This window comes from Aphelocoma coerulescens, chromosome 25 (genome assembly GCF_041296385.1).
Source record: "Aphelocoma coerulescens isolate FSJ_1873_10779 chromosome 25, UR_Acoe_1.0, whole genome shotgun sequence".
In the NCBI taxonomy this organism is placed as follows: domain Eukaryota; kingdom Metazoa; phylum Chordata; class Aves; order Passeriformes; family Corvidae; genus Aphelocoma; species Aphelocoma coerulescens.
In genome coordinates, this window is record NC_091038.1 from 2,202,325 (window position 1) to 2,222,042 (window position 19,718).

The 19,718-nt window shown below is 70.9% G+C and overlaps 5 protein-coding genes across 8 annotated transcripts; 2 read left to right on the plus strand and 3 right to left on the minus strand.

Annotated features, from left to right (window-relative positions):
• Nucleotides 1–199: 199 nt before the first annotated feature.
• UFC1 (ubiquitin-fold modifier conjugating enzyme 1) lies at nt 200–3,407 on the minus strand. Its single transcript, XM_068995120.1, has 6 exons — nt 3,261–3,407; nt 2,774–2,841; nt 1,746–1,809; nt 1,576–1,652; nt 676–766; nt 200–393 (listed from the first exon to the last, which is right to left on the minus strand). The coding sequence occupies exons 1-6, from the start codon at nt 3,381–3,383 to the stop codon at nt 322–324; spliced, it is 495 nt and encodes a 164-aa protein (XP_068851221.1). The 5' UTR covers nt 3,384–3,407; the 3' UTR covers nt 200–321.
• A 1,584-nt stretch (nt 3,408–4,991) lies between these two features.
• On the minus strand, nt 4,992–7,221 carry APOA2 (apolipoprotein A2). The gene is made up of 3 exons (XM_068995121.1): nt 7,175–7,221; nt 6,205–6,412; nt 4,992–6,125 (listed from the first exon to the last, which is right to left on the minus strand). The coding sequence occupies exons 2-3, from the start codon at nt 6,408–6,410 to the stop codon at nt 5,999–6,001; spliced, it is 333 nt and encodes a 110-aa protein (XP_068851222.1). The 5' UTR covers nt 6,411–6,412; nt 7,175–7,221; the 3' UTR covers nt 4,992–5,998.
• A 747-nt stretch (nt 7,222–7,968) lies between these two features.
• TOMM40L (translocase of outer mitochondrial membrane 40 like) lies at nt 7,969–11,904 on the plus strand. Of its 2 annotated transcripts, none has more exons than XM_068995108.1 (9): nt 7,969–8,377; nt 9,606–9,673; nt 9,776–9,868; nt 10,665–10,766; nt 10,887–10,962; nt 11,047–11,169; nt 11,262–11,338; nt 11,415–11,517; nt 11,599–11,904. In XM_068995108.1, the coding sequence occupies exons 1-9, from the start codon at nt 7,984–7,986 to the stop codon at nt 11,736–11,738; spliced, it is 1,176 nt and encodes a 391-aa protein (XP_068851209.1). In that variant the 5' UTR covers nt 7,969–7,983; the 3' UTR covers nt 11,739–11,904. The 2 variants fall into 2 exon arrangements, with proteins under 2 accessions (XP_068851209.1, XP_068851208.1); XM_068995107.1 differs by having other exon boundaries at nt 10,857–10,962; nt 11,599–11,903.
• Nucleotides 11,905–11,979: 75 nt separating this feature from the next.
• Nucleotides 11,980–16,999, minus strand: NR1I3 (nuclear receptor subfamily 1 group I member 3). Of its 2 annotated transcripts, none has more exons than XM_068995105.1 (9): nt 16,709–16,999; nt 16,338–16,503; nt 15,623–15,753; nt 14,977–15,018; nt 14,406–14,584; nt 14,184–14,329; nt 12,678–12,794; nt 12,492–12,597; nt 11,980–12,400 (listed from the first exon to the last, which is right to left on the minus strand). In XM_068995105.1, the coding sequence occupies exons 2-9, from the start codon at nt 16,499–16,501 to the stop codon at nt 11,996–11,998; spliced, it is 1,290 nt and encodes a 429-aa protein (XP_068851206.1). In that variant the 5' UTR covers nt 16,502–16,503; nt 16,709–16,999; the 3' UTR covers nt 11,980–11,995. The 2 variants fall into 2 exon arrangements, with proteins under 2 accessions (XP_068851206.1, XP_068851207.1); XM_068995106.1 differs by having other exon boundaries at nt 12,151–12,400; nt 14,977–15,158.
• A 999-nt stretch (nt 17,000–17,998) lies between these two features.
• Nucleotides 17,999–19,485, plus strand: PCP4L1 (Purkinje cell protein 4 like 1). Of its 2 annotated transcripts, none has more exons than XM_068995123.1 (3): nt 17,999–18,052; nt 18,382–18,436; nt 18,930–19,485. In XM_068995123.1, the coding sequence occupies exons 1-3, from the start codon at nt 18,044–18,046 to the stop codon at nt 19,064–19,066; spliced, it is 201 nt and encodes a 66-aa protein (XP_068851224.1). In that variant the 5' UTR covers nt 17,999–18,043; the 3' UTR covers nt 19,067–19,485. The 2 variants fall into 2 exon arrangements, with proteins under 2 accessions (XP_068851224.1, XP_068851223.1); XM_068995122.1 differs by having other exon boundaries at nt 18,031–18,052; nt 18,265–18,436.
• Nucleotides 19,486–19,718: the final 233 nt, after the last annotated feature.

Consider the following 19,718-nt stretch of genomic DNA (forward strand, 5'->3'; position numbering starts at 1 on the left):
GCGGCTCTGCGCATGCGCCGCCCTCCCGGCCACGCCCCCAACACCGCGCGTCGCCATGGAAACCGCGCGGCGTCTTAAAGGGGCCGCCACCCGCGGGGTTTCTGCAGCGCCGCGATCACGGGAGGGACCCCCGGGGGGGAGGGGGGACAGACACAAACCCTGTCCGTGACACCCCCAAAATAACAATCCGGGACAAAAGCGGGGTTGAAATGTTTATTGGGGAGCAGCAGCGAAGCAGTGGGGAGGGGTGGGAGCAGCTGGGAGGGGTGGGGGTACCCCGGGGGTGTGTGGACCCCCCCCCCCCCCAAAACCTCCCGTTGGTCACTTGTCCTTGTGCTGGATGAGGCCTTTGGCGATGAGATCCGGGATCTCCACGGCCAGCCAGGGACCCAGCTGTGGGGAGAGGGGTCACCCCCACGGGGGACACCTCAACAACACGCCACAACCCCCCACCCGCAGTGCCAACCCCCCCACAAGGGGTGCCAACCCTCCCCTGGTGTCACTCCACAGCCCCCATCGAGCGACAGCCCCCGCTCCGTGTCCCATCATCCCCCTAAAAGGTGACAATCCCCCCCCCACCCCGCCCGCTGTCACACCCCCGGGGTGGGTGACACCCCCCCAATGTCACATCCCTCCCACGGGTGTCACCCCCCCCCCCAGGGGCCCCCTGCTCACCCCCAGGGCCATCAGATGGGCCAGCCCGAATTTGGGGACGTTCCTGGCCCAGAGCGGCTTGAAGTGGTCACTGAGGCAGATCTTCCCTCCCCTGCGGGGGCAGGGACCCATCAGACCCCCCCAGAACCCCCCCCACAGCCCAGGACTCCCCCCAGGTGACCCCAGCACACCCCAGACCCCCCTTTGGGCAGGAGGGACCCATCAGCCCCCCCTGGGACCACCCAGGACCCCCCCAGCCCTGAGAACCACCCAGGACCCCCCAAAGCCCTTGGACTGCTCTAAAAACCCCCCCAGCCCTGGGATCGCCCCAGGACCTCCCGCAAATCCCCCCCAGCCCCAGGACCACACCCCCCTCAGGAGCCCCCTCCAGAGCCCCTCAGCCCTGGGACCCACCCCAGGACCCCTCCCCAGCACCCCACAGTCCTGGGACCCTCCTCAGGACCCCCCAGGGCCAGGACCCTCCACTGGACCTCCCCCAACCCTCAGACCCTCCCCTGGATCCCCCCACCGGACCCCCCAAGCCTGAGGGTCCCCTCCAAGCCTGGCCTCCTCCCCAGAACCCTCCCAGACCCTCCTTAGGACCCTCCCCCCCCTTAGAACACACAAAAGTCCTTGAACCCTCCCCAGAACCTCCCTTTAGCCCCCCACAGCCTTGGGACCCCTCCCCAGGATCCCCCAGCCCTGGGACCCCTCCCCAGAACCCCCCAGGAGCCTCCCCCCACCCCCAGCACCCTTCAGGGACCCTCTCCCCAGGACTCTTGGAGATTCCCCAGGAGCCCCCCCCTTGAACTCCCAGAACTCCCCCAGGCTCAGGAACCTCCCCCACCCCCCCAGAGCCCCAGGACCCCCTCTCAGAACCGGCATGGCCCCCCCGGGACCCCTCCCCACCCCCAGACCCACCGGTACATCTTGGCTGTTTTCCCGTCCAGCTCGGGGATGGCGATTTCGGGGGCGGTGCCCGGGTACGTCACCGGGATCTGGGGAGGTGGGGGGGGGTCAGCATCCCCTGCGACCCCCTCATCGATCCCAACAACACCCCCAGGAACCCCCCCGGGACCCCCCCAGCTCACCTCAAACTCGATGTTGAACTCGTACTTGAGCAGCTCGTGCACGTACCAGCACCTGCCAAACCACCTGCGGCACATTTGGGGGGGCCCCGGGACCCCCTCAGTGCGGGGAACCCCCCCCGGGACCCCCCCTCATCAACAGAACCCCCCCCAGGACCTCCCATATCCATCAAACCCAAGACCCCCCACGGCACCTGCACAGCCCCGGGCGGGGGTCTCGATCTCAGGGACCCTCCCTCCATTAAGAGCAGCCCTCTGGGACCCCCCCCCATTTCCCTGGGATCCCCCTGGAGCACCTCAAACCCCCCCAGGGAGTCCCCCCATGTCCTTCACTCCCAGAGACCCCCCCCACCCATCACCGGGACCCCCCCCCCGCCCCTCAAACCCCCCCCAGGGACCCTCCACCCCCTTCAATCTTGGGGACCCCCCCCACCCATCACCAGGACCACCCCCAGCACCTCAACCCCCCCCAGGGAGCCCCCCCATGTCCTTCACTCCCAGAGACCCCCCCCACCCATCACCAGGACCACCCCCAGCACCTCAGACCCCCCCCAGGGAGCCCCCCCACCCATCACCGGGACCCCCCCCAGCCCCTCAAACCCCCCCCAGGGACCCTCCACCCCCTTCAGTCTTGGGGACCCCCCCCACCCATCACCAGGACCCCCCCCAGCACCCCAACCCCCCCCCCAGGGACCCTCCACCCCCTTCAATCTTGGGGACCCCCCCCGATGGCCCAAGACCCCCAGTCTGACCCCCCCCCCCCACCCTCCTTGGTGCTGGGACCCACCCCCGATCACCGGAGCTACCCCGGGGGGGTTTCAACCTCAGGGACCCCCCCCCCACCAGCCCAGTAGCCCCCCCAGGACCCCCCATGGCCCTCAGTCCCGGGACCCCCCCCCGGTATCGATTTAGGGGCTGGGACCTTCCCCGGTCCCAATCGCGGGGACGCCCCCGGGCACCGGAGCGGCCCCTCCCGGGCTGGGGGTCCCGGTGTGACCCGGGGGGGGTCCCGGTGCCCCCTCCCCACGCACCGGGTGCCCTCGGGGTTGGACTCCAGGCGGAACCAGTCGGTGTCGGCGCGTTTGTTGTTCTCCACGTACTGGGGGGGACACACGGGGTTCACCGGGGGGGCACCGGCGGGGGGACAGTGAGGGACACCGGGGTGGGGGGGGGGACACCGGGAAGGATTCGGGGGTGACTCTGAGGGGACACACCGAGGGTACCGGCGGGAATCACGGCGGGGACACCGGGAGGGATCCGGGGGTGTGGGGGGGGGGACAGTGGGGTGGGAGGAAGGGGCTGATCGGGGGACACCGGGGGGACACCGGGGAGCGACAAGGGGTGAGGCAGCGAGAGGAGACCGAGGCGTGACACCGAGGGGAAACCGGAAGAAATTGGGACACCGATACCAGGACGGCGATACCGGGCGGGGGGGGGGGGTGGGGAGAGGGGTGTTGGAATCGGGAAGGGACCGTGAGGCGACAGCGCGGTTGACGCGGGGGCGCCCCGCGGACGTACCTGTATGAGTGCCCGGTACTCCTCGCGCAGCCGCTCAGCCCAACCCTCGCGGTCCCGCGGCCCCGCCGGTGCCCGCAGCAGCGGCAGCTCCGCCACCGCCCGCCGCGCCGCCGCGTCCGCCATGGCCGGCCCCCGCCATGCCGCCCCGCCGGAAGTGACGTGGCGCGCCCGCCGAGCCCCGCGCCGCCATCTTGGTGAAGGGCGGGGCGCGGCTGGAAGGGAGGGCGGGGTGCTGACGTCACGGACGCCATCTTGGTTAAGGGCACGTCCGGCGCGTGACGCCGCGGTCCCGCCGCCATCTTTAGTGCTGGCAGCAGTGAGCGAGCTGGGCCGGGCTCGGCTGCCCCAGGGACCCCCCCCGAGCACCAGGGACCCCTCCCCCAGGGCCCAGGGACCCCCCCCCACAGCACCAGGGACCCCCCCCCCGCAGCACCAGGGACCCTTCACAGACCCAAGGATCCCCCCCACAGCACCAAGGACCCCCCCCCCCCCAGGGCCCAGGGACCCCCCCCGTAGGCCCAGGGACCCCCCCACAGCACCAAGGACTCCTCCCCCAGGGCTCAGGGACCCCCCCCGAGCACCAGGGACCCCTTCCCCAGGGCCCAGGGACCCCCCCCGAGCACCAGGGACCCCTCCCCCAGGGCCCAGGGACCCCCCCCCCACAGCACCAAGGACCCCTCCCCCCAGGGCCCAGGGACCCCCCCCGTAGGCCCAGGGACCCCCCCCACAGCACCAAGGACTCCTCCCCCAGGGCCCAGGGACCCCCCCACAGCACCAGGGACGCCCCCCACAGGCCCAGGGACCCCCCCGACACCCTCCCAAAGCCCTAGGGACATCCCCCCCCCCAGCACCAAGGACCCCCCCACACACACACAGTCCCAGCCTCCCCCCTCCCCCAGCCCCACTGACGCCCCTTCACAGCTCCAGGGACCCCCCCCCAAACCTCACTGACACCCCTTCAAAGCCCCAGGGACTTCCCTGGGGTCAGACCCCTCCCACTCCCCCTGACATCCACACCCCCAGGGACCCCCCCCTGGCTCCACGGACCCCCTCAGGACACACCCCACCCTACTGATGCCCCCCCAGCACCAGGCACTGCCCCCTCCCTGCCCCAGGAACGCCCCCCAAAGCACCAGGGACCCCCCCAGAGCACCAAAGCCCCCCCCCCCAGAGCACCAAGGCCCCCCCCCCCAGAGCACCAGGGACCCCCCTAGAGCACCAAGGGCCCCCCCCCAGAGCACCAGGGACCCCCCCAGAGCACCAAGGCCCCCCCCCCCCAGAGCACCAGGGACCCCCCCAGAGCACCAAGGCCCCCCCCCAGAGCACCAGGGACCCCCCCCCAGAGCACCAGGGACCCCCCTAGAGCACCAAGGGCCCCCCCCCAGAGCACCAGGGACCCCCCCAGAGCACCAAGGCCCCCCCCCAGAGCACCAGGGACCCCCCCCCAGAGCACCAGGGACCCCCCTAGAGCACCAAGGGCCCCCCCCCAGAGCACCAGGGACCCCCCTAGAGCACCAAGGGCCCCCCCCAAAGCACCAGGGACCCCCCCAGAGCACCAGGAACCCTCCCCCAGAGCACCAGGGACCCCCCTGACACCCTCCCAAAGCCCCAGGGACCCCTCCCCCAGCCCCACTGATGCCCCTTCACAGCCCCAGGGACCCTCCCCCAAACCTCACTGACACCCCCTCAAAGCCCCCAGGGCCCCCCCTCGCTCGGGTCCCAAGGCCAGGGTGGTGGTCCGGGCCTTTATTGGGGGTTCTGTGATGGGCTCAGGGCCGTGTTGGGGTCCTGGGGGTGCTCAGGGTGGCTCAGGGCCGCGGTGGAGTACGGGGTGGGGGTCTCTGGGGGGTTTTGGGGCTGTATTGGGGGTTCCAGGGCTGGGGGCTCAAGGCTTTATCGTGGGGTGTGGGGCTCAGGGCTGTTTTGGGGCCTGGGATGGGGGGCTCGGGGGGCTCAGGGCTGTGTCGGGGGTCTCAGGGGGTCTCAGGGGTGTGTCGGGGGCCAGGGCGAGGGTCTCAGGGCTGTGTTGGGGTGCTCAGGGGGGCTCAGGGGGGGCTCAAGGCTGTGTCAGGGGTCTCAGGGGGGCTCGGGGGTCTCAGGGCTGTGTTGGGGGTCTCAGGGGGGCTCGGGGGTCTCAGGGCTGTGTTGGGGGTCTCAGGGCTGTATCGGGGTCTGAGCTTGGGGGGCTCAGGGCTGTATTTGGGTCCATATTGGGGGCTCAGGGCTGTGTCAGGGGTCTCAGGGAGGGCTCAGGGCTGTATTTGGGTCCATATCGGGGGCTCAGGGCTGTGTTGGGGGGCTCAGGGGGGCTCAAGGCTGTGTCGGGGGTCTCAGGGGGGCTCGGGGAGGGTCTCAGGGCTGTGTTGGGGGTCTCAGGGCTGTATCGGGGTCTGAGCTTGGGGGGCTCAGGGCTGTATTTGGGTCCATATTGGGGGCTCAGGGCTGTGTCAGGGGTCTCAGGGAGGGCTCAGGGCTGTATTTGGGTCCATATCGGGGGCTCAGGGCTGTGTTGGGGGGCTCAAGGCTGTGTCGGGGGTCTCAGGGGGGCTCGGGGAGGGTCTCAGGGCTGTGTTGGGGGTCTCAGAGCTGTATCGGGGTCTGAGCTTGGGGGGCTCAGGGCTGTATTTGGGTCCATATCGGGGGCTCGGGGCTGTGTCGGGGCTCTCAGGGGGGGCTCAGGGCTGTATTTGGGTCCATATCGGGGGCTCAGCGCTGTGTAGGGGCGCAGCCCGGGGGTCTCAGGGGGTCTCCGCCTGCTCCTCGCCCTTGCCCAGCTGCAGCAGGGACGAGAAGAGCCCCAGCACGTTGGTGCGCAGCTCCCGGGCCAGCGGTTCCAGCTGTTTGTTGGCCCGATCCAGGTATTGCCTGCGGGACACGCGGCCGTCAGCGTTGCTGGGGGGGGTCCCGGGGGGCTTCCCGAGCCCCCCGCCCGAGCCCCCCGTACTCGGCCTGGCTGCGCAGCTCCTCCGCCCGCAGCTTCTGCGGCAGCTCCCGGGTCATGAAGTCGGAGAAGGTCTGGAAGTGGCGAGTCAGGAAATCCTCGGCGGTGACCGGCTCCGAGTCCTCGCTCGCCGCTTGTCGCCGGACCAGCGCGGCCCCGAGGTGGCCAGCGGCGAGCAGCAGCAGCAGAGCGACCACGGGGACCCTCATGGCTGGGGAGGGGGACACCGGGGGGGGTGTGACACCTCCAGCCCACCCCCGAGGCTCGGGGAGAATGCGAGCCCCACTCGCCACCCCATGGCCGCCCCACAGCCCCACCCGAGCCCTGCAGGAGCTTCCGAACCCATCCCGCCCCGTTCTCGACCCCCGGTGGGGATGTGACCCCCAGCCCAGCCCCACAGGAGCTTCCAGTCCCATCCCGTGGGACGCCCCCCCCCCCCCCGACTCTGCCCCATCCCTGCCCCATTTCTGTCCCACCGGAGCTTCCAACCCATCCCTGCCCCATCCCTGCCCCATCCCTGCCCCATCCCTGCCCCATCCCAGCCCCATCCCAGCCCCACCCCAGCCCCATCCCTGCCCCATCCCTGCCCCATTCCTGCCCCACCGGAGCTTCCAACCCCATCCCTGCCCCATCCCAGCCCCACCGGAGCTCCCAGCCCCATCCCTGCCCCATCCCTGCCCCATCCCAGCCCCATTCCTGCCCCACTCTGCCCCACCGGAGCTTCCAACCCCATCCCTGCCCCATCCCAGCCCCACCGGAGCTCCCAACCCCATCCCTGCCCCATCCCTGCCCCATCCCAGCCCCATCCCAGCCCCATCCCAGCCCCATCCCTGCCCCATCCCTGCCCCATCCCTGCCCCATCCCAGCCCCACAGCACCTTCCCACCCCCCATCCCAGCCCCAGTGTCCCCCTCCTGCCCCATCCCCGCCGCTGTCCCCCCCACCCTGCCCCCCCCCCCGCTGCCGCCGCTCACCTGGGCAGGTGCCGGTGCAGGGTTGGGGGTCCCCCCTCCCTCGGCCCCGTTTTTATCCCCCCGCAGCCCCCGCCCCCCTTCTGGGCAAACACAGCGGGGCCGAGGGGCAGAGCGGGGGGGGCCCCTTGTCCCCAACCCCCCCCCCCGGCCATGCCCGGGGCTGTCCCAGTGTCCCCAAGGACGGGGAGGGGCCGATGGCTCCGGGATTTGGGCCGGGGGGCCCCGCGGGGCGAAGGTTGTCGCCTGCGGTGTCACTGACCCTCGACCCCCCGGCGGGGGTGGGGTGAGGGGGGGACAGTGGGGACATCCCGGGATGGGGCAAAGGGCAGGCGGTGGCGTTGGGGACAAAAGGTCGGAGTCCCCCCGGTCAGCAGTGGGGACAGGGATGGGGGCCAGGGGACACGGGGAGGGTCCAGGGGTGCGTGTGGCTGGCGACAGAGGGGACACACTGGGCTGAGAGAGGGGACAGTGTGGGGACACACGGCCAGGAGGGGACAGGAACGTGGGGAGGGGGACTGTGGGACATGGGAGGTCCGGGGGTGCGGGCAGAGGACACGGGGGGGGGGACGCGGGACAGGAGAGGGGGGATGTGGGAGGGTCCGGGGATGCGGGGGAGGGCACGGGGGGGGTATTGGGACAGAGGCAGGAGGGTCCAAGGGGGATGGGATGGGATGGGATAATGGGATGGGATGGGATAATAGGATGGGATGGGATAATAGGATGGGATGGGATAATGGGACGGGATGGGGAGGAGGCGGACACCGGGGGACACGAGGGGATGTGAGAAGGATAATGGGGGAGGTCCAAGGATGCAGGAGAGATACAGGGAGGGCACATGGAAGGCGCTGGACACGAGGGGGAGGGGGGCAGCGGGGATTTGGGGACGCGCGTGGGACAGGAGGGTGGCGCGGAACGCGGGCGCCGCGGAACGTCTCCGCGCGGGCCCCAGGGGTCCGGAGGGGTCGCATTCCGGCGCGGCCCCGCCCTCCCCGCTCAGCCAATGGGAGGCGCGCGTTGCCCACACCCAAGATGGCGGCGGCGCCCCCCCTGAAGCCGCTCCGGGCGGCGCCGCCCGCGGCCGCGATGGCGGCGGCCGGCGGGGGCCCGTAGGGGCCATGGGGAACGCGGAGGGCCGGGCCCCGCGCCGGGCCGAGCCCCGGGGCAACCCCGGCAGCTTCGATGAGCTGCACCGGCTCTGCAAAGGTGCGCCCGGGAGCAGCGGGGGGGCTCCGCGGCTGAGCGGGCACCGGGCGGGGCGGAGCGGGTGGCGAGGGGTCGGTGTGTGGGACAAAGCGGGTCCGGGGACAGCGGGGACAGGGGGGACACCCGGGGGGACAGCGGGGACAGCGGGGACACCGGGGTGACGTGGGGACACCGGGGCTGAGGGGGCACAGGGGCCGCGGGGACAGCGGGGGGTGACAGCCGTGTCACCGGGGGGCTGAGGGTGTCACCAGAGGGGTGTGGGTGTCACCAGAGGGGTGTCCAGGGGGTCTCTGGGTGTCCCCAGGGGGTCACAGCCGTGTCCAGCGGGTCCCTGGGTGTCCCAGGGTGTCCCAGCCGTGTCCAGGGGGGGTCTCTGGGTGTCCCCAGGAGGTCCCTGGGTGTCCCACCGGGTCACAGCCGCATCCAGGGGGGGTCTCTGGGTGTCCCCAGGGGGTCACAGCCGTGTCCAGGGGGGGTCTCTGGGTGTCCCCAGGGGGTCACAGCCGCGTCCAGGGGGGGTCCCTGGGTGTCCCCAGGGGGTCACAGCCGTGTCCAGGGGGACTCTGGGTGTCCCCAGGGGGTCACAGCCGTGTCCAGAGGGGACTCTGGGTGTCCCCAGGGGGTCACAGCCGTGTCCGGGGGGGGTCCCTGGGTGTCTCACCGGGTCACAGCCGTGTCCAGCGGGTCCCTGGGTGTCCCCAGGGGGTCACAGCCGTGTCCAGGGGGGGTCTCTGGGTGTCCCCAGGGGGTCACAGCCGTGTCCAGGGGGTCTCTGGGTGTCCCAGTGGGTCCCTGGGTGTCCCAGGGGGTCACAGCCGTGTCCAGGGGGGGTCTCTGGGTGTCCCAGGGGGTCACCGCCATGTCCAGGGGGGGTCTCTGGGTGTCCCCAGGGGGTCACGGCCGTGTCCAGCGGGTCCCTGGGTGTCCCCAGGAGGTCCCTGGGTGTCCCAGGGGGTCACAGCCGTGTCCAGGGGGGGTCCCTGGGTGTCCCAGGGGGTCACAGCCGTGTCCAGGGGGGGTCTCTGGGTGTCCCCAGGGGGGTGACAGCCGTGTCCAGGGGGGGTCTCTGGGTGTCCCAGGGGGGTGACAGCCGTGTCCAAGGGGTCTCTGAGTGTCCCCAGGGGGTCACAGCCGTGTCCAGGGGGTCGCTGGGTGTCCCAGGGGGTCACCGCCGTGTCCAGAGGGGACTCTGGGTGTCCCCAGGGGGGTGACAGCCGTGTCCCCCCAGAGGTGTTCCCGCCGCAGATGGAGGGGGTGAAGCTGATCGTCACCAAGACCCTGAGCAGCCACTTCCAGGTCGGGGACAGGGCGGGTGAGGACACGTGGGGGCTGAGGGGGACGCCGTGTGTGTCCCCCCCACCCCGGGGCTGTCCCCTCTGAGCCCCGGTGTCCCCGCAGGTGACACACACGGTGCACATGAGCACCCTGGGCCCCTCCGGCTACCGCTTCAACGCCACCTTCGTGGGGGACCGGCAGCTCGGGCCCACCGAGGTGACCCCGCGGGTGGCACTGGGGTGGTGGGTGGCATCAGGGGGGGCACGGAGGTCGTCACCCAAACACCACCGGTCAGGAGCCTCGTGGTCACCCCGAGGCCACCAACGGCCTCAGGACCATGGGGTCATTGTGGTCGTCTGTGGCCCCAGGTGACCCCAGGGTGGTTGGTGGCCCTGCAGCTGTGGGTGGTCTCCCAGGTGGCCTCGGTCTGATGGGTGGCCCTGGGACGGTGGGTGGCCTCAGGATGGCCCCAGGTGGCCCTGGGGGTTATTGGTGGCCTTGCTGTGGCAAGTGGTCTCAGCAAGGTGGCTGCCCCAGGGTCATTGGTGTCCTTGGGGTGGCTGGTGGCCCTGGGTGGCTGGGGGGTCATTGGTGACCTCAAGGTGGTTGGGGGCCTTGTGGTCATTGGTGGCCCTGGGCTTGTGGGTGGTCCCAGGTGACCTCAGGGTCATTGATGGCCTTGAGCTCATTGGTGGCTTCAGGCTCTTCGGTGACCCCAGGGCTGGTCAGTGGCCTTGGGGTCATCAGTGACCTCAGGGATGTTGGTGGCCCTGGGCTGGCAGGTGCTCACAGGTGACTTCAGGGTCATCGGTGACCCTGGGGGCCAATGGTGGCCTTGGATCATCGGTGACCTTGGGGTCATCGGTGACCTCAGGATCCTTGGTGGCCACCAAGCTCCAGGCCGGGGCTAGTTGGGCTGACCCAGCCACCAGCAAGGCAGGGCTGGGGGGGCTCCCTGGAGGCCGGGGCTGTCCCTGTCCCTGTCCCCCCGCCCACCCCGCGGTGTCCCCAGGTGTTCCCCACCCTGCTCGGGGACATGGACAGCGCCGGCAGCCTCAACGCTCAGGCCCTGCAGCTGCTGGGGGAGCGGCTCCGCGCCAAGGCCGTGTTCCAGGTGAGCCCCGGGGCTGGTGCCGCGGTGCCCGCGTCCCCCCCCCCGGTGCCACCACCGCCGTGCCCTGTCCCCCCCAACCCCCGTCCCCAGACGCACCAGGCCAAGTTCGTGACGTGGCAGTTCGACGGCGAGTACCGCGGGGACGACTGCACGGCCACGCTCACCCTGGGCAACCCCGACCTGCTGGGCGGCTCCGGTGAGCGCCGGGGGATGGGAGACCCTCGCGGTGGCCGCGGTGGCCCGTGGGGACCCCGCTGAGGCCGCGCTGTCCCCGCTGCAGTGATCGTGGTGGCCCATTTCCTGCAGAGCGTCACCGCCCGCCTCGTGCTGGGCGGGGAGCTCGTCTACCACCGGCGCCCCGGCGAGGAGGGGGCCATCCTCACGCTGGCCGGCAAATACGCGGGTAGGGCCACGCCCTGGGGACACCCCAGGGACACCCCGGGGACCTCGGGGACAGCCTGGCGGTGCCACCTCGGTGCTGGCTCTCTGTTGTAGCCCCGAACTGGGTGACGACGCTCAACGTGGGCTACGGGGGGGCTCACGCCAGCTACTACCACCGGGCCAACGAGCAGGTGGGTGTCCCCCCCACCCCCTGGTGTCCCCCTCCCGGTGTCCCCACGCCCCCGTGACCACGGTGTCCCCTCCCAGGTGCAGGTGGGGGTGGAGCTGGAGGCCAACACGCGGCTGCAGGAGACGACCTTTGCCTTCGGCTACCAGCTCAACCTGCCGCGAGCCAACGTCGTCTTTAGAGGTGGGCCAGGCCCCCGGTGGCTTCTGTGCCCAGCTGTCCCCTCCTGCCGGCACTCAGCTGGCCCTCCGCTGTCCCCCACAGGGCTCCTGGACAGCAATTGGAGCATGGGGGGGGTCCTGGAGAAGAAGTTGCCCCCCCTGCCCGTCACGCTGGCCCTGGGCGCCTTTCTCAACCACTGGAGGAACCGCTTCCACTGCGGCTTCAGCGTCACCGTGGGCTGAGGGGACAGCGGGCACAGCGGGCACAGCGGGCACAGCGGGCACGTGGCACCGTCCTGCTCAGGGAGCCACTGGGCCGGGCCGTGGAGGTGCCACAGGGACCCGCGGGGCGGGGACACGGCGGCCTGGGCACAGCGTGTGACAGAGCCACGGGGGCTGCGGGTGGTGGCCAAGGGGGGCTGGGGGGGCCCCGGTGTCCCCGGTGTCACCCCTCGGGGGTGGCAGCCAAGGGGGGCTGGGGGGCCCCGGTGTCCCCGGTGTCACCCCTCGGGGGTGGCAGCCAAGGGGGGCTGGGGGGCCCCGGTGTCACCCCTCGGGGGTGGCAGCTGCCACAGGGCTGGGGGGGCCCCGTTGTGCCCAGCGCCATCCCGGCCGTGCCTCAGTTTCCCTGCGGTGCCACACCCGGGAGCCCGGATAAATAAAGGAGCTTTACTCTGTGCCCGCTGGGGGCTGGGGGTGACATTTGGGGGCCGGCGGTGACTTTTGGGGGCCGGGGGTGACGTTTGGGGGCCGGGGGTGACGTCTGGGGCCAGGCTCAGCTGATGATCTCGGAGAGCAGCGGGGTCATGGCCGACAGGTCCTGGATGTGCAGGATCTGCCGCGTCTTCTCCGCCTTCAGCGTCTGCATCTCCGTCAGCAGCAGCAGCAGCTTGGCGTACAGGAACCTTCGGGGGGACGCAGGGGACAGCCAGCTGGGCCTGGTGGCCGTCCCCACCCCCCCTGGGGACACCAGTGCCACCCCGTCCCGGCGCTCACCTGCCCTCGGGCAGGGGGTGCCGGTGGTCGATGTAGCTCTTGAGGGTCAGGGCCACCTTCTCCTGGAACGCGTCGATGACGTCGCGCTGGGCGATGCCGGCGTGGTCTGGGGAGGGGGCGTGGGGTGACGTCAGCGGGATTTTGGGGACAGGGGGACGTCCCCGTGTCCCCCCTCGGGGGGCTCACCTGGCGAGAAGAGCAGCATGGCCTGGAGCAGGGCGTACTCGGCCTCGTGCAGCCGCAGGCGCCGCAGGCTCTCGTGGAACTTGAGCAGCGGCTCCAGGTAGATCTGCTGGAACCCGGCTGCGGGACCATCCCAAAATCCCGGGGTTAGGGTGGGAAAGAGCTTTGGGATCATCGAGTCCGAGCTGTGCCCGATCCCCACCGTGTCACTGAGTGCCACCTCCAGGGGTGGCCGCTCCAGCCCTCCCTGGGCAGCCCCTGCCAAGGCCTGGCCGCCCTTTCCAGGAGGGATTTTCCCAAATATCCACCCTGAGCCTCCCCTGGCACAGCTCGAGGCCGTTCCCTCTTGTCCTGGCCCCGTTCCTTGGGATCAGATCCCAAATCCCCCCAGGAAGAGCCCGAAATTCCCCTCTGGACCCCCCTCTTCTCCAGGATAAACATTCCCAGCTCTCTCAGCATTTCCCAGCCCCTTCCCAGGCCCGTCCCCTTCCCTGGACACTCTCCAGCCCCTCAATGTCCTTAAACTGAGTGACCAGAACTGGACACAGCCATCGAGGTGTGACCTCACCAGGGGGACAATCCCTGTCCTGGGCCTGTGGCCACACTGTCCCTGACCCACCCCAGGTGCCATTGGCCACCCTGGGCACACCTGGGCACACCTGGGGGTCCCTGGGCACACCTGGCTCGTGTCCAGCTGTCACCCCCCAGGTCCCTTTGTGTCCAGCCACTGCCTCCCCACCCTGGGGGTTGTTGTGACCACACAGGACCCCGCCCTTGGTCCTTGGATCGGCCCCATGGACCCGGCCCGCCCAGCTCCCTCTGCAGAGCCCTCCTGTCCTCCCCCCGGCCCAGACCGGTGTCCCCAGGTGTCCCCCGGTGTCCCCAGGTGTCCCCAGGTACCCCAAGCATCCCCAGGTGTCCCCAGGTGTCCCCAGGTGTCCCCAGGTGTCCCCAAGCATCCCCAGGTGTCCCCAAGCGTCCCCAGGTGTCCCCAGGTGTCCCCAGGTGTCCCCAAGCATCCCCAGGTGTCCCCAAGCATCCCCAGATGTCCCCAGGTGTCCCCAGGTGTCCCCAGGTGTCCCCAAGCATCCCCAGGTGTTCCCGGATGTCCCCAGGTGTCCCCCGGTGTCCCCAAGCATCCCCAGGTGTCCCCAAGCATCCCCAGGTGTCCCCAGATGTCCCCAGGTGTCCCCAAGCATCTCCAGATGTCCCCAGATGTCCCCAGGTGTCCCCAGGTGTCCCCAAGCATCCCCAGGTGTCCCCAGGTGTCCCCCGGTGTCCCCAGGTGTCCCCAGGTGTCCCCAGGCGTCCCCCGGTGTCCCCAAGCATCCCCAAGCATCCCCAGATGTCCCCAGATGTCCCCAGGTGTCCCCAAGCATCCCCAGGTGTCCCCAGGTGTCTCCCGGTGTCCCCAGGTGTCCCCAAGCGTCCCCAGGTGTCCCCAGGCGTCCCCCGGTGTCCCCAAGCGTCCCCAGGCATCCCCAGGTGTCCCCAGGTGTCCCCCGGTACCCAGGGCCCCGTCGCGGATGGTGTAGCAGCGCTGGCCGCACTCCCAGGCCTTGGTGTCGGGGTTGAAGACGGTGTTGAAGCGGATCTGGCAAATCTCCAGCGTGGCCCCTTTGAGCAGCGAGATTTGGGCGTCCAGGGGCAAGCTCCTGGCGGGAGGGGACACGGGGACACGTCAAGGGGGTGGCACCGCGCGGTCCCCGCCCGCGTCCCCGCCCCGCGCACCTGAAGACCGGGATCTCCTTGGCGAACTTGATCACCTGCTGGATCATGAACGTGCTCAGGTCGGCGAACTGCGGTAGCAGCGACAACGAGTCCGGCAGCACCTCCTCGCACGGGGACGGCGACGCCCCCGCGGCGACACCCGAGCCCGGCGGGCTGGGCGCGAACAGGCGCACGGCGGGCTGGGGACAGCGAGGGGTCAGGGCGGGGGTACCCGTGGGGACACTCGGGGCACCCACGGGGACACTCGGGACACCCACGGGATCAGCTGGGTCACTCCAGGGGACAGCCAGGGCACCAGGGATGTTGGCTGGGTCACCTTTGGGGACAGCGGGGTCATCCATGGGGACAGTCAGGCCACCCATGGGCACGGCCAGGGCACCCGTGGGGACAGTCAGGGCACCCATGAGGACAGCAGGGTCACACGCACGGATGACCAGGGCACCCACGGACACGGCTGGGGCCGCCCTGGGGACAGTGGGTCACCCATAGGGACAGCGGGGGCAAGCACAGGGACAGGAGGGACAGGTGTGTCCCCCGCGAGGACAGCGGGTGCGGGGTGTCCCCAGCTCACCCAGTACTGCGTGAACTGGGAGAAGCTGGAGTCGAAGGTGCGCTGGTGGGCGGCGATGAGGAGCGCGATGAGCTCCTGCTGCTCGGCCGTCAGTCCCCCCTGCTGGCCCTGCTGGCCCCCGGGCTGGCCCCGCTGGCCCCGCAGCTCCCGCCGCCGCCGCAGCGCCTCCTCCGACATGATCACTGCCACCCGCCGGCCCCGCTGTCACCGCTGTCACCGCCGCACAGGGACCGGCGACAGCGGGGACGCCGAGCGGGGACACCAGCGCCCCGTGATGCCCCTCCCCGAGCGCGTCCCCGCTGTCCCCGCTCTGCCACACCCCCCCTGCTGCCACCTCCGTGCCCTGTCCCTTGATGTCCCCTCCCCTGCCACCCCACCCAGGCCGCTTCTCTCTGTCCCACGTCCCCCCTTGTCCCCTCCAGGTCCCCTTTATCCCACCCAGGTGCTCCCCCTCTTCCTCCGGGTCCCCCGTCCCTGTCCCCGCTGTCCCCGTGCCATGTCCCGCCCTCATCCCCAGGTGTCCCCTGTGTCCCCCCATCCCCGCTCCCCCCATGTCCCCCCTTTGTCCCCTCCAGGTCCTCCCTCTCCCCTCCGCTCCGTGTCCCCCCGGGTGTCCCTCCACCCCCTGTCCCCCCGTGTCACTCACTGTCCCTCCTCATGCCCACGTCGAGGCACTTCTGGAGGCGACAGGCCTGGCACTGCCGCCGCTTGGCCTTGGTGACAGGGCAGCGCCGGGCCAGGGGACACGTGAACCGGACACCTTTGATGATGGAGCGCCTGGGGGGACACGGCCACTGTCCCCTGACCCAAGCTCGGGGTGGCAGCGGCTGTCCTGCCTTGTCCCACCCTCTCCCCGTCCACGGGACCATCCTGCGCCATCCCACATCCTGCCCTGGCCCATCTCATCCCGTCCCAGTCCCTCCTGGCCCATCCCAGCCCGTCTTGTCGCCCCACCCTGTCCCCTTGTCCCGTCCCATCCCATCCTGTCCCATCCCACCCGGTCTCATCCCATCCCCTCCTGCTCTGTCCCTTTGTCCCTTTGTCCCATCCACCCCAGCTTGTCCCGTTTGTCCCCTCCTGCCTTGTCCCTTTGTCCCATCTCCATCCCATCCTGTCCCCTGGTCCCATCCCATTTTATCCCACCCTGTCCCATCCCATCCTGTTCTGCCCCATCCCACCTTGTCCCCACACCTGCTCCCACCCTGTCCCCTTGTCCCATCCTATCCCATCCCATCCCATCCCATCCCATCCCATCCCATCCCATCCCATCCCATCCCATCCCATCCCCCCCGTCCCTCTGTCCCGCCCCATCCCACCCTGTCCCCGGCCGTCCCCGCGGTGTCCCCGCGGTGTCCCCGCACCTGAAGAAGCCCTTGCAGCCCTCGCAGCTCATGACGTGGAAGTGGTACCCGCTGGCCCTGTCCCCGCACACGGCGCACACCTTGTCCCCATCGGGCTCCGTGTCCCCGGCGCGGTCCCGGGGCCGGGGGCTGCGCTCTGTGCCCGGGGGGCTCGGCAGGGACATGGCTGGGGACACGGGGACAGCGAGGGGGTGACACACACCCGGCACCGCCGCCGGCTCCGGTGTCCCGTCCCCTGGAGGCCACGGTGTCCCCCTGTCCCGCGGCGCTGTCACCCGTGGGCACCCACGTGTCCTCGCCAGTCCCTGCTGCTCCCCTCCGGTCCCCGCGTGTCCCCTGCACTCCCCGAGTGTCCCCGTCGGTGCTGGTACCTGAGGCGGTGTCCCCCGGTGCGGTCGGTGATGGGGGATTGTCCCCACGCGGTGAGGGGACACCCGGTCCCCGAGCGTCCCCGTCAGTGCCTGTGTGTCCCCTCCAGTCCCCGAATGTCCTCTCCAGTCCCCGCGTGTCCCCGCCGGTCCCAGGCAGGGCCCCGTGGAGTTTGAACCTTGAACTTGAGCGAGGCTGTGACAGGCGGGGACAGAGCGCGGGGCGGAGGGGACAGATGGCACCTGCGGGGGCACGGGACAGAGCGCGGGGCGAGCGGGGACAGGAGGGCGCAGGTATGGCAGCAGTGGGGGACAGAGGGACGTGGTGACGGGCGGGGGACACACGGACACAGGGTGGGCAGGACGCGCTGACCGGCAGGCACGGAGGGGACAGCCAGGGTGCCACCGCTGGGTGCTGCGGGTGGCATCGGGGGACTGGCAGTGTCCCCGTCCCGGGGCCCCCGGGCAGCACCTGTGCTCTGTCCCCAGGTGTCACCCGCACCTTCGGGGTGTCCGAGGAGGGTCACCCTCCATCCCGGCCCCCCTGTAACCCCTCTCTTATCCCCGCGTGTTCCCCGGGGTCTCTTCGAGTCCCTCTGTCCTCCCCGTGTCCCTCCGTGTCCTCCCAAGCCTTCCGTGTCCCCCCATGTCCCCCCATGTCCCCCCAAGCCCCCCATGTCGCCCCTGTCCCCCCCATATCCCCAAAGCCCTCCATGCGCCCCCCGTGTCCCCCCATGTCCCCCCAAGCTCCCCAAGTCCCCCGTGTCCCCCAAGCTTCCCATGTCCCCCCATGTCCCCCCATGTCCCCCCATGTCCCCCCAAGCTCCCGAAGCCCCCCATGTCCCCCCGTGTCCCCCGTGTCCCCCAAGCCTCCCATGTCCCCCCCATAGCCCCATGTCCCCCAAACCCCCGTGCCCCCCATGTCCCCCCTGTCCCCATGTCCAAGCCCCCCAAGCTCCCCGTGTCCCCCCGTGCCCCCCCAAGCCCCCCAAGCTCCCCGTGTCCCCCCCGTCCTCACATGTCCCCCTGTGCCCCCCATGTCCCCCCGTGTCCCCCGTTTCCCCCCGTGTCCCCCCAAGCCCCCATGTCCCCCCAAGCTCCCCGTGTCCCCCCGTGTCCCCCCCGTGTCCCCCCCGTGTCCCCCCCGTGTCCCCCCGGGGCCGTCGCGCCCGGAGCGGGGGGGGGGGGGGGGGAGGGAACAACTCGGGGGCGTGTCCCCGCCGGGACCCGCCCCCTGATCCCCATTGGCTGCTCGCGGCTGTCACTCAAACCCCGCCCCTATAAAAGCGGCGGCAGCGCCGGTCCCGCACTCCGGGAGCGGCGGCGGCACCGGGCGGGATGAGCGAGGTGGGGGCGGCCGGGGGGGTCCGAACGGGCCGAAAAGGGGGAATTTCCCCTTTTCCCGTTGTTTTCAGCACCGAGCTGGTCGGGGAGAAGTGCTGAGAGCGGGAACGGGGGGAAGATGCTGCGCCCCGGGGAGGGAGGGTGCGGGGACAGTTTGGGGACTCTGTGCCACCAGTGCCACCCCCTCACCTCCCCTGGCCCTCCTCTCTTGGCAGTGGGACCTCCATGAGCCCACTCTGGCTGGAGCTTGGGGGGACCCAGTGGGGGGACAATGGGGGGACCCTGGGGACAGCGGAGCCCCGGTGTCACCCCTCGGTCCCCTCTCTCCGCAGCGCAGCCCCCATGACCCCCCCTCCGCGGCGGAGGCCCCCGGCGGGCAGCAGGAAGGTGAGGACCCCCGGCACAGGCGGGTGTGGGTTCCCTGTCCCCGCTGTCCCCTCTCGGGACTCCCGCGCTGCTCCCGCAGCCCCCGAGAGCCCCGAGTCCGTGTCCCTGTCATTGCTGGGGGGTGGCACCTGGGTGGATTTGGGGACCTGCGCTGTCCTGTCCCCGGGGGAGGGGGGGTCTCCCCGTGGGAGATGTCGTGGTGTCCCCTCTGGGGACCTCTGGGGGGTGGTCGTGATGCTCTTTGGGGTGAGTGGCAGTGCCAGCTTGTCCCCTGAGGGCTTGGGATGGTGGGGTCCCCCCTGCGTTGGTGACAGGGTGTCCCCTGGGTGTCCCCACTGGTCCCTGGGGTGAGTCTGGGGGTGTCAGGATGTCCCTTGTCCCCGGGGGGGGGTGGGTGGCGGGGTGCCCGCTTGCGTGTCCCTGCTGGTCCCCGGGCTGAGTCTGGCAGTGCCAGGCTGTCCCCAAGGGTGGCCCTGTCCCGTCCCCGCCCCAGCCAAGGCCGGTGACCCCAAGGAGGAGGAGGAGGAGATCGACATCGACCTGAGCGCGCCCGAGACGGAGCGCGCGGCGCTCGCCATCCAGGGAAAATTCCGCAAATTCCAGAAGCGGAAGAAGGAGTCGGGGCCCTGAGGGGGGGTCCCGGGACCCCCAACCCTCGTGGGGACCCCCGTGGGCAGGTCCCGCCCTGACTCCGCCACGCGACGGGGCTGTGGGGGATGAGGGGGGGGGGGTCTTGGCCCTTCCGCAGCCCGAGCCGGGACCCCGAGTGACACGGGGGGGGGGGCTGAGAGGGGACACAGCCGGGTGTCCCCCAGAGGGGAGGTGGCCCTCGTGCGAGGGGGCGGCGTGGAGCCCCCCCGATTTCCCTGGGAATCCCCGATTTCCCTGGGAATGCCCCGTTTCCCTGGGAATGCCCAGGAAATTGGGGCTCCCCACCCTCCTGGCATTGTCACCGCCCCCTCCCCACCCTCCTGGCACTGTCACCCTCCCCTGTTCCCCCCCCCCCGGGGGGGTTTTAGCCTGTGCAAAGAATAAAGTGTGAAGAAGAGGACGGCGGGCTGGGGGTTCAGGGGGGATTTGGGGAGGGGACCCCACTGGGAGGGACCCCCAGGTCCCCTTTCTCGGGTGGGAGGGTGGATGGACCCCCCCATTAAATCAGCGCCGGGGGTCCCTGGGACCGGGATGTCCCCTCCATCCCCCCCCCTCAAGGTTTCCCATCTTCAATTTGAAGGATTTCCACCGAAATTCCCATTAATTGATCACCCGCTGGGGCGCAGCCCCG

Coding starts and splice junctions, on each gene's coding strand:
- UFC1 (XM_068995120.1), bottom strand. CDS start 3,383: ATGGCGGACGCGGCGGCGCGGCGGGCGGTGGCGGAGCTGCCGCTGCTG. Junction 1,653..1,745: donor AGTTCAACATCGAGTTTGAG/GTGAGCTGGGGG, acceptor CCACCTCCCCAG/ATCCCGGTGACGTACCCGGG. Junction 394..675: donor CCCATCTGATGGCCCTGGGG/GTGAGCAGGGGG, acceptor CTCTCCCCACAG/CTGGGTCCCTGGCTGGCCGT.
- APOA2 (XM_068995121.1), bottom strand. CDS start 6,410: ATGAGGGTCCCCGTGGTCGCTCTGCTGCTGCTGCTCGCCGCTGGCCAC. Junction 6,126..6,204: donor GAGCTGCGCAGCCAGGCCGA/GTACGGGGGGCT, acceptor CGTGTCCCGCAG/GCAATACCTGGATCGGGCCA.
- TOMM40L (XM_068995107.1), top strand. CDS start 7,984: ATGCAGGAGAGATACAGGGAGGGCACATGGAAGGCGCTGGACACGAGG. Junction 10,767..10,856: donor GCGCCAAGGCCGTGTTCCAG/GTGAGCCCCGGG, acceptor CCCCGTCCCCAG/ACGCACCAGGCCAAGTTCGT. Junction 11,170..11,261: donor GCTGGCCGGCAAATACGCGG/GTAGGGCCACGC, acceptor TCTCTGTTGTAG/CCCCGAACTGGGTGACGACG.
- NR1I3 (XM_068995105.1), bottom strand. CDS start 16,501: ATGTCCCTGCCGAGCCCCCCGGGCACAGAGCGCAGCCCCCGGCCCCGG. Junction 14,585..14,976: donor CCCAGTTCACGCAGTACTGG/GTGAGCTGGGGA, acceptor CGCTGTCCCCAG/CCCGCCGTGCGCCTGTTCGC. Junction 12,598..12,677: donor CATGCTGCTCTTCTCGCCAG/GTGAGCCCCCCG, acceptor CCCCCTCCCCAG/ACCACGCCGGCATCGCCCAG.
- PCP4L1 (XM_068995122.1), top strand. Junction 18,437..18,929: donor CCCCGGCGGGCAGCAGGAAG/GTGAGGACCCCC, acceptor TCCCCGCCCCAG/CCAAGGCCGGTGACCCCAAG.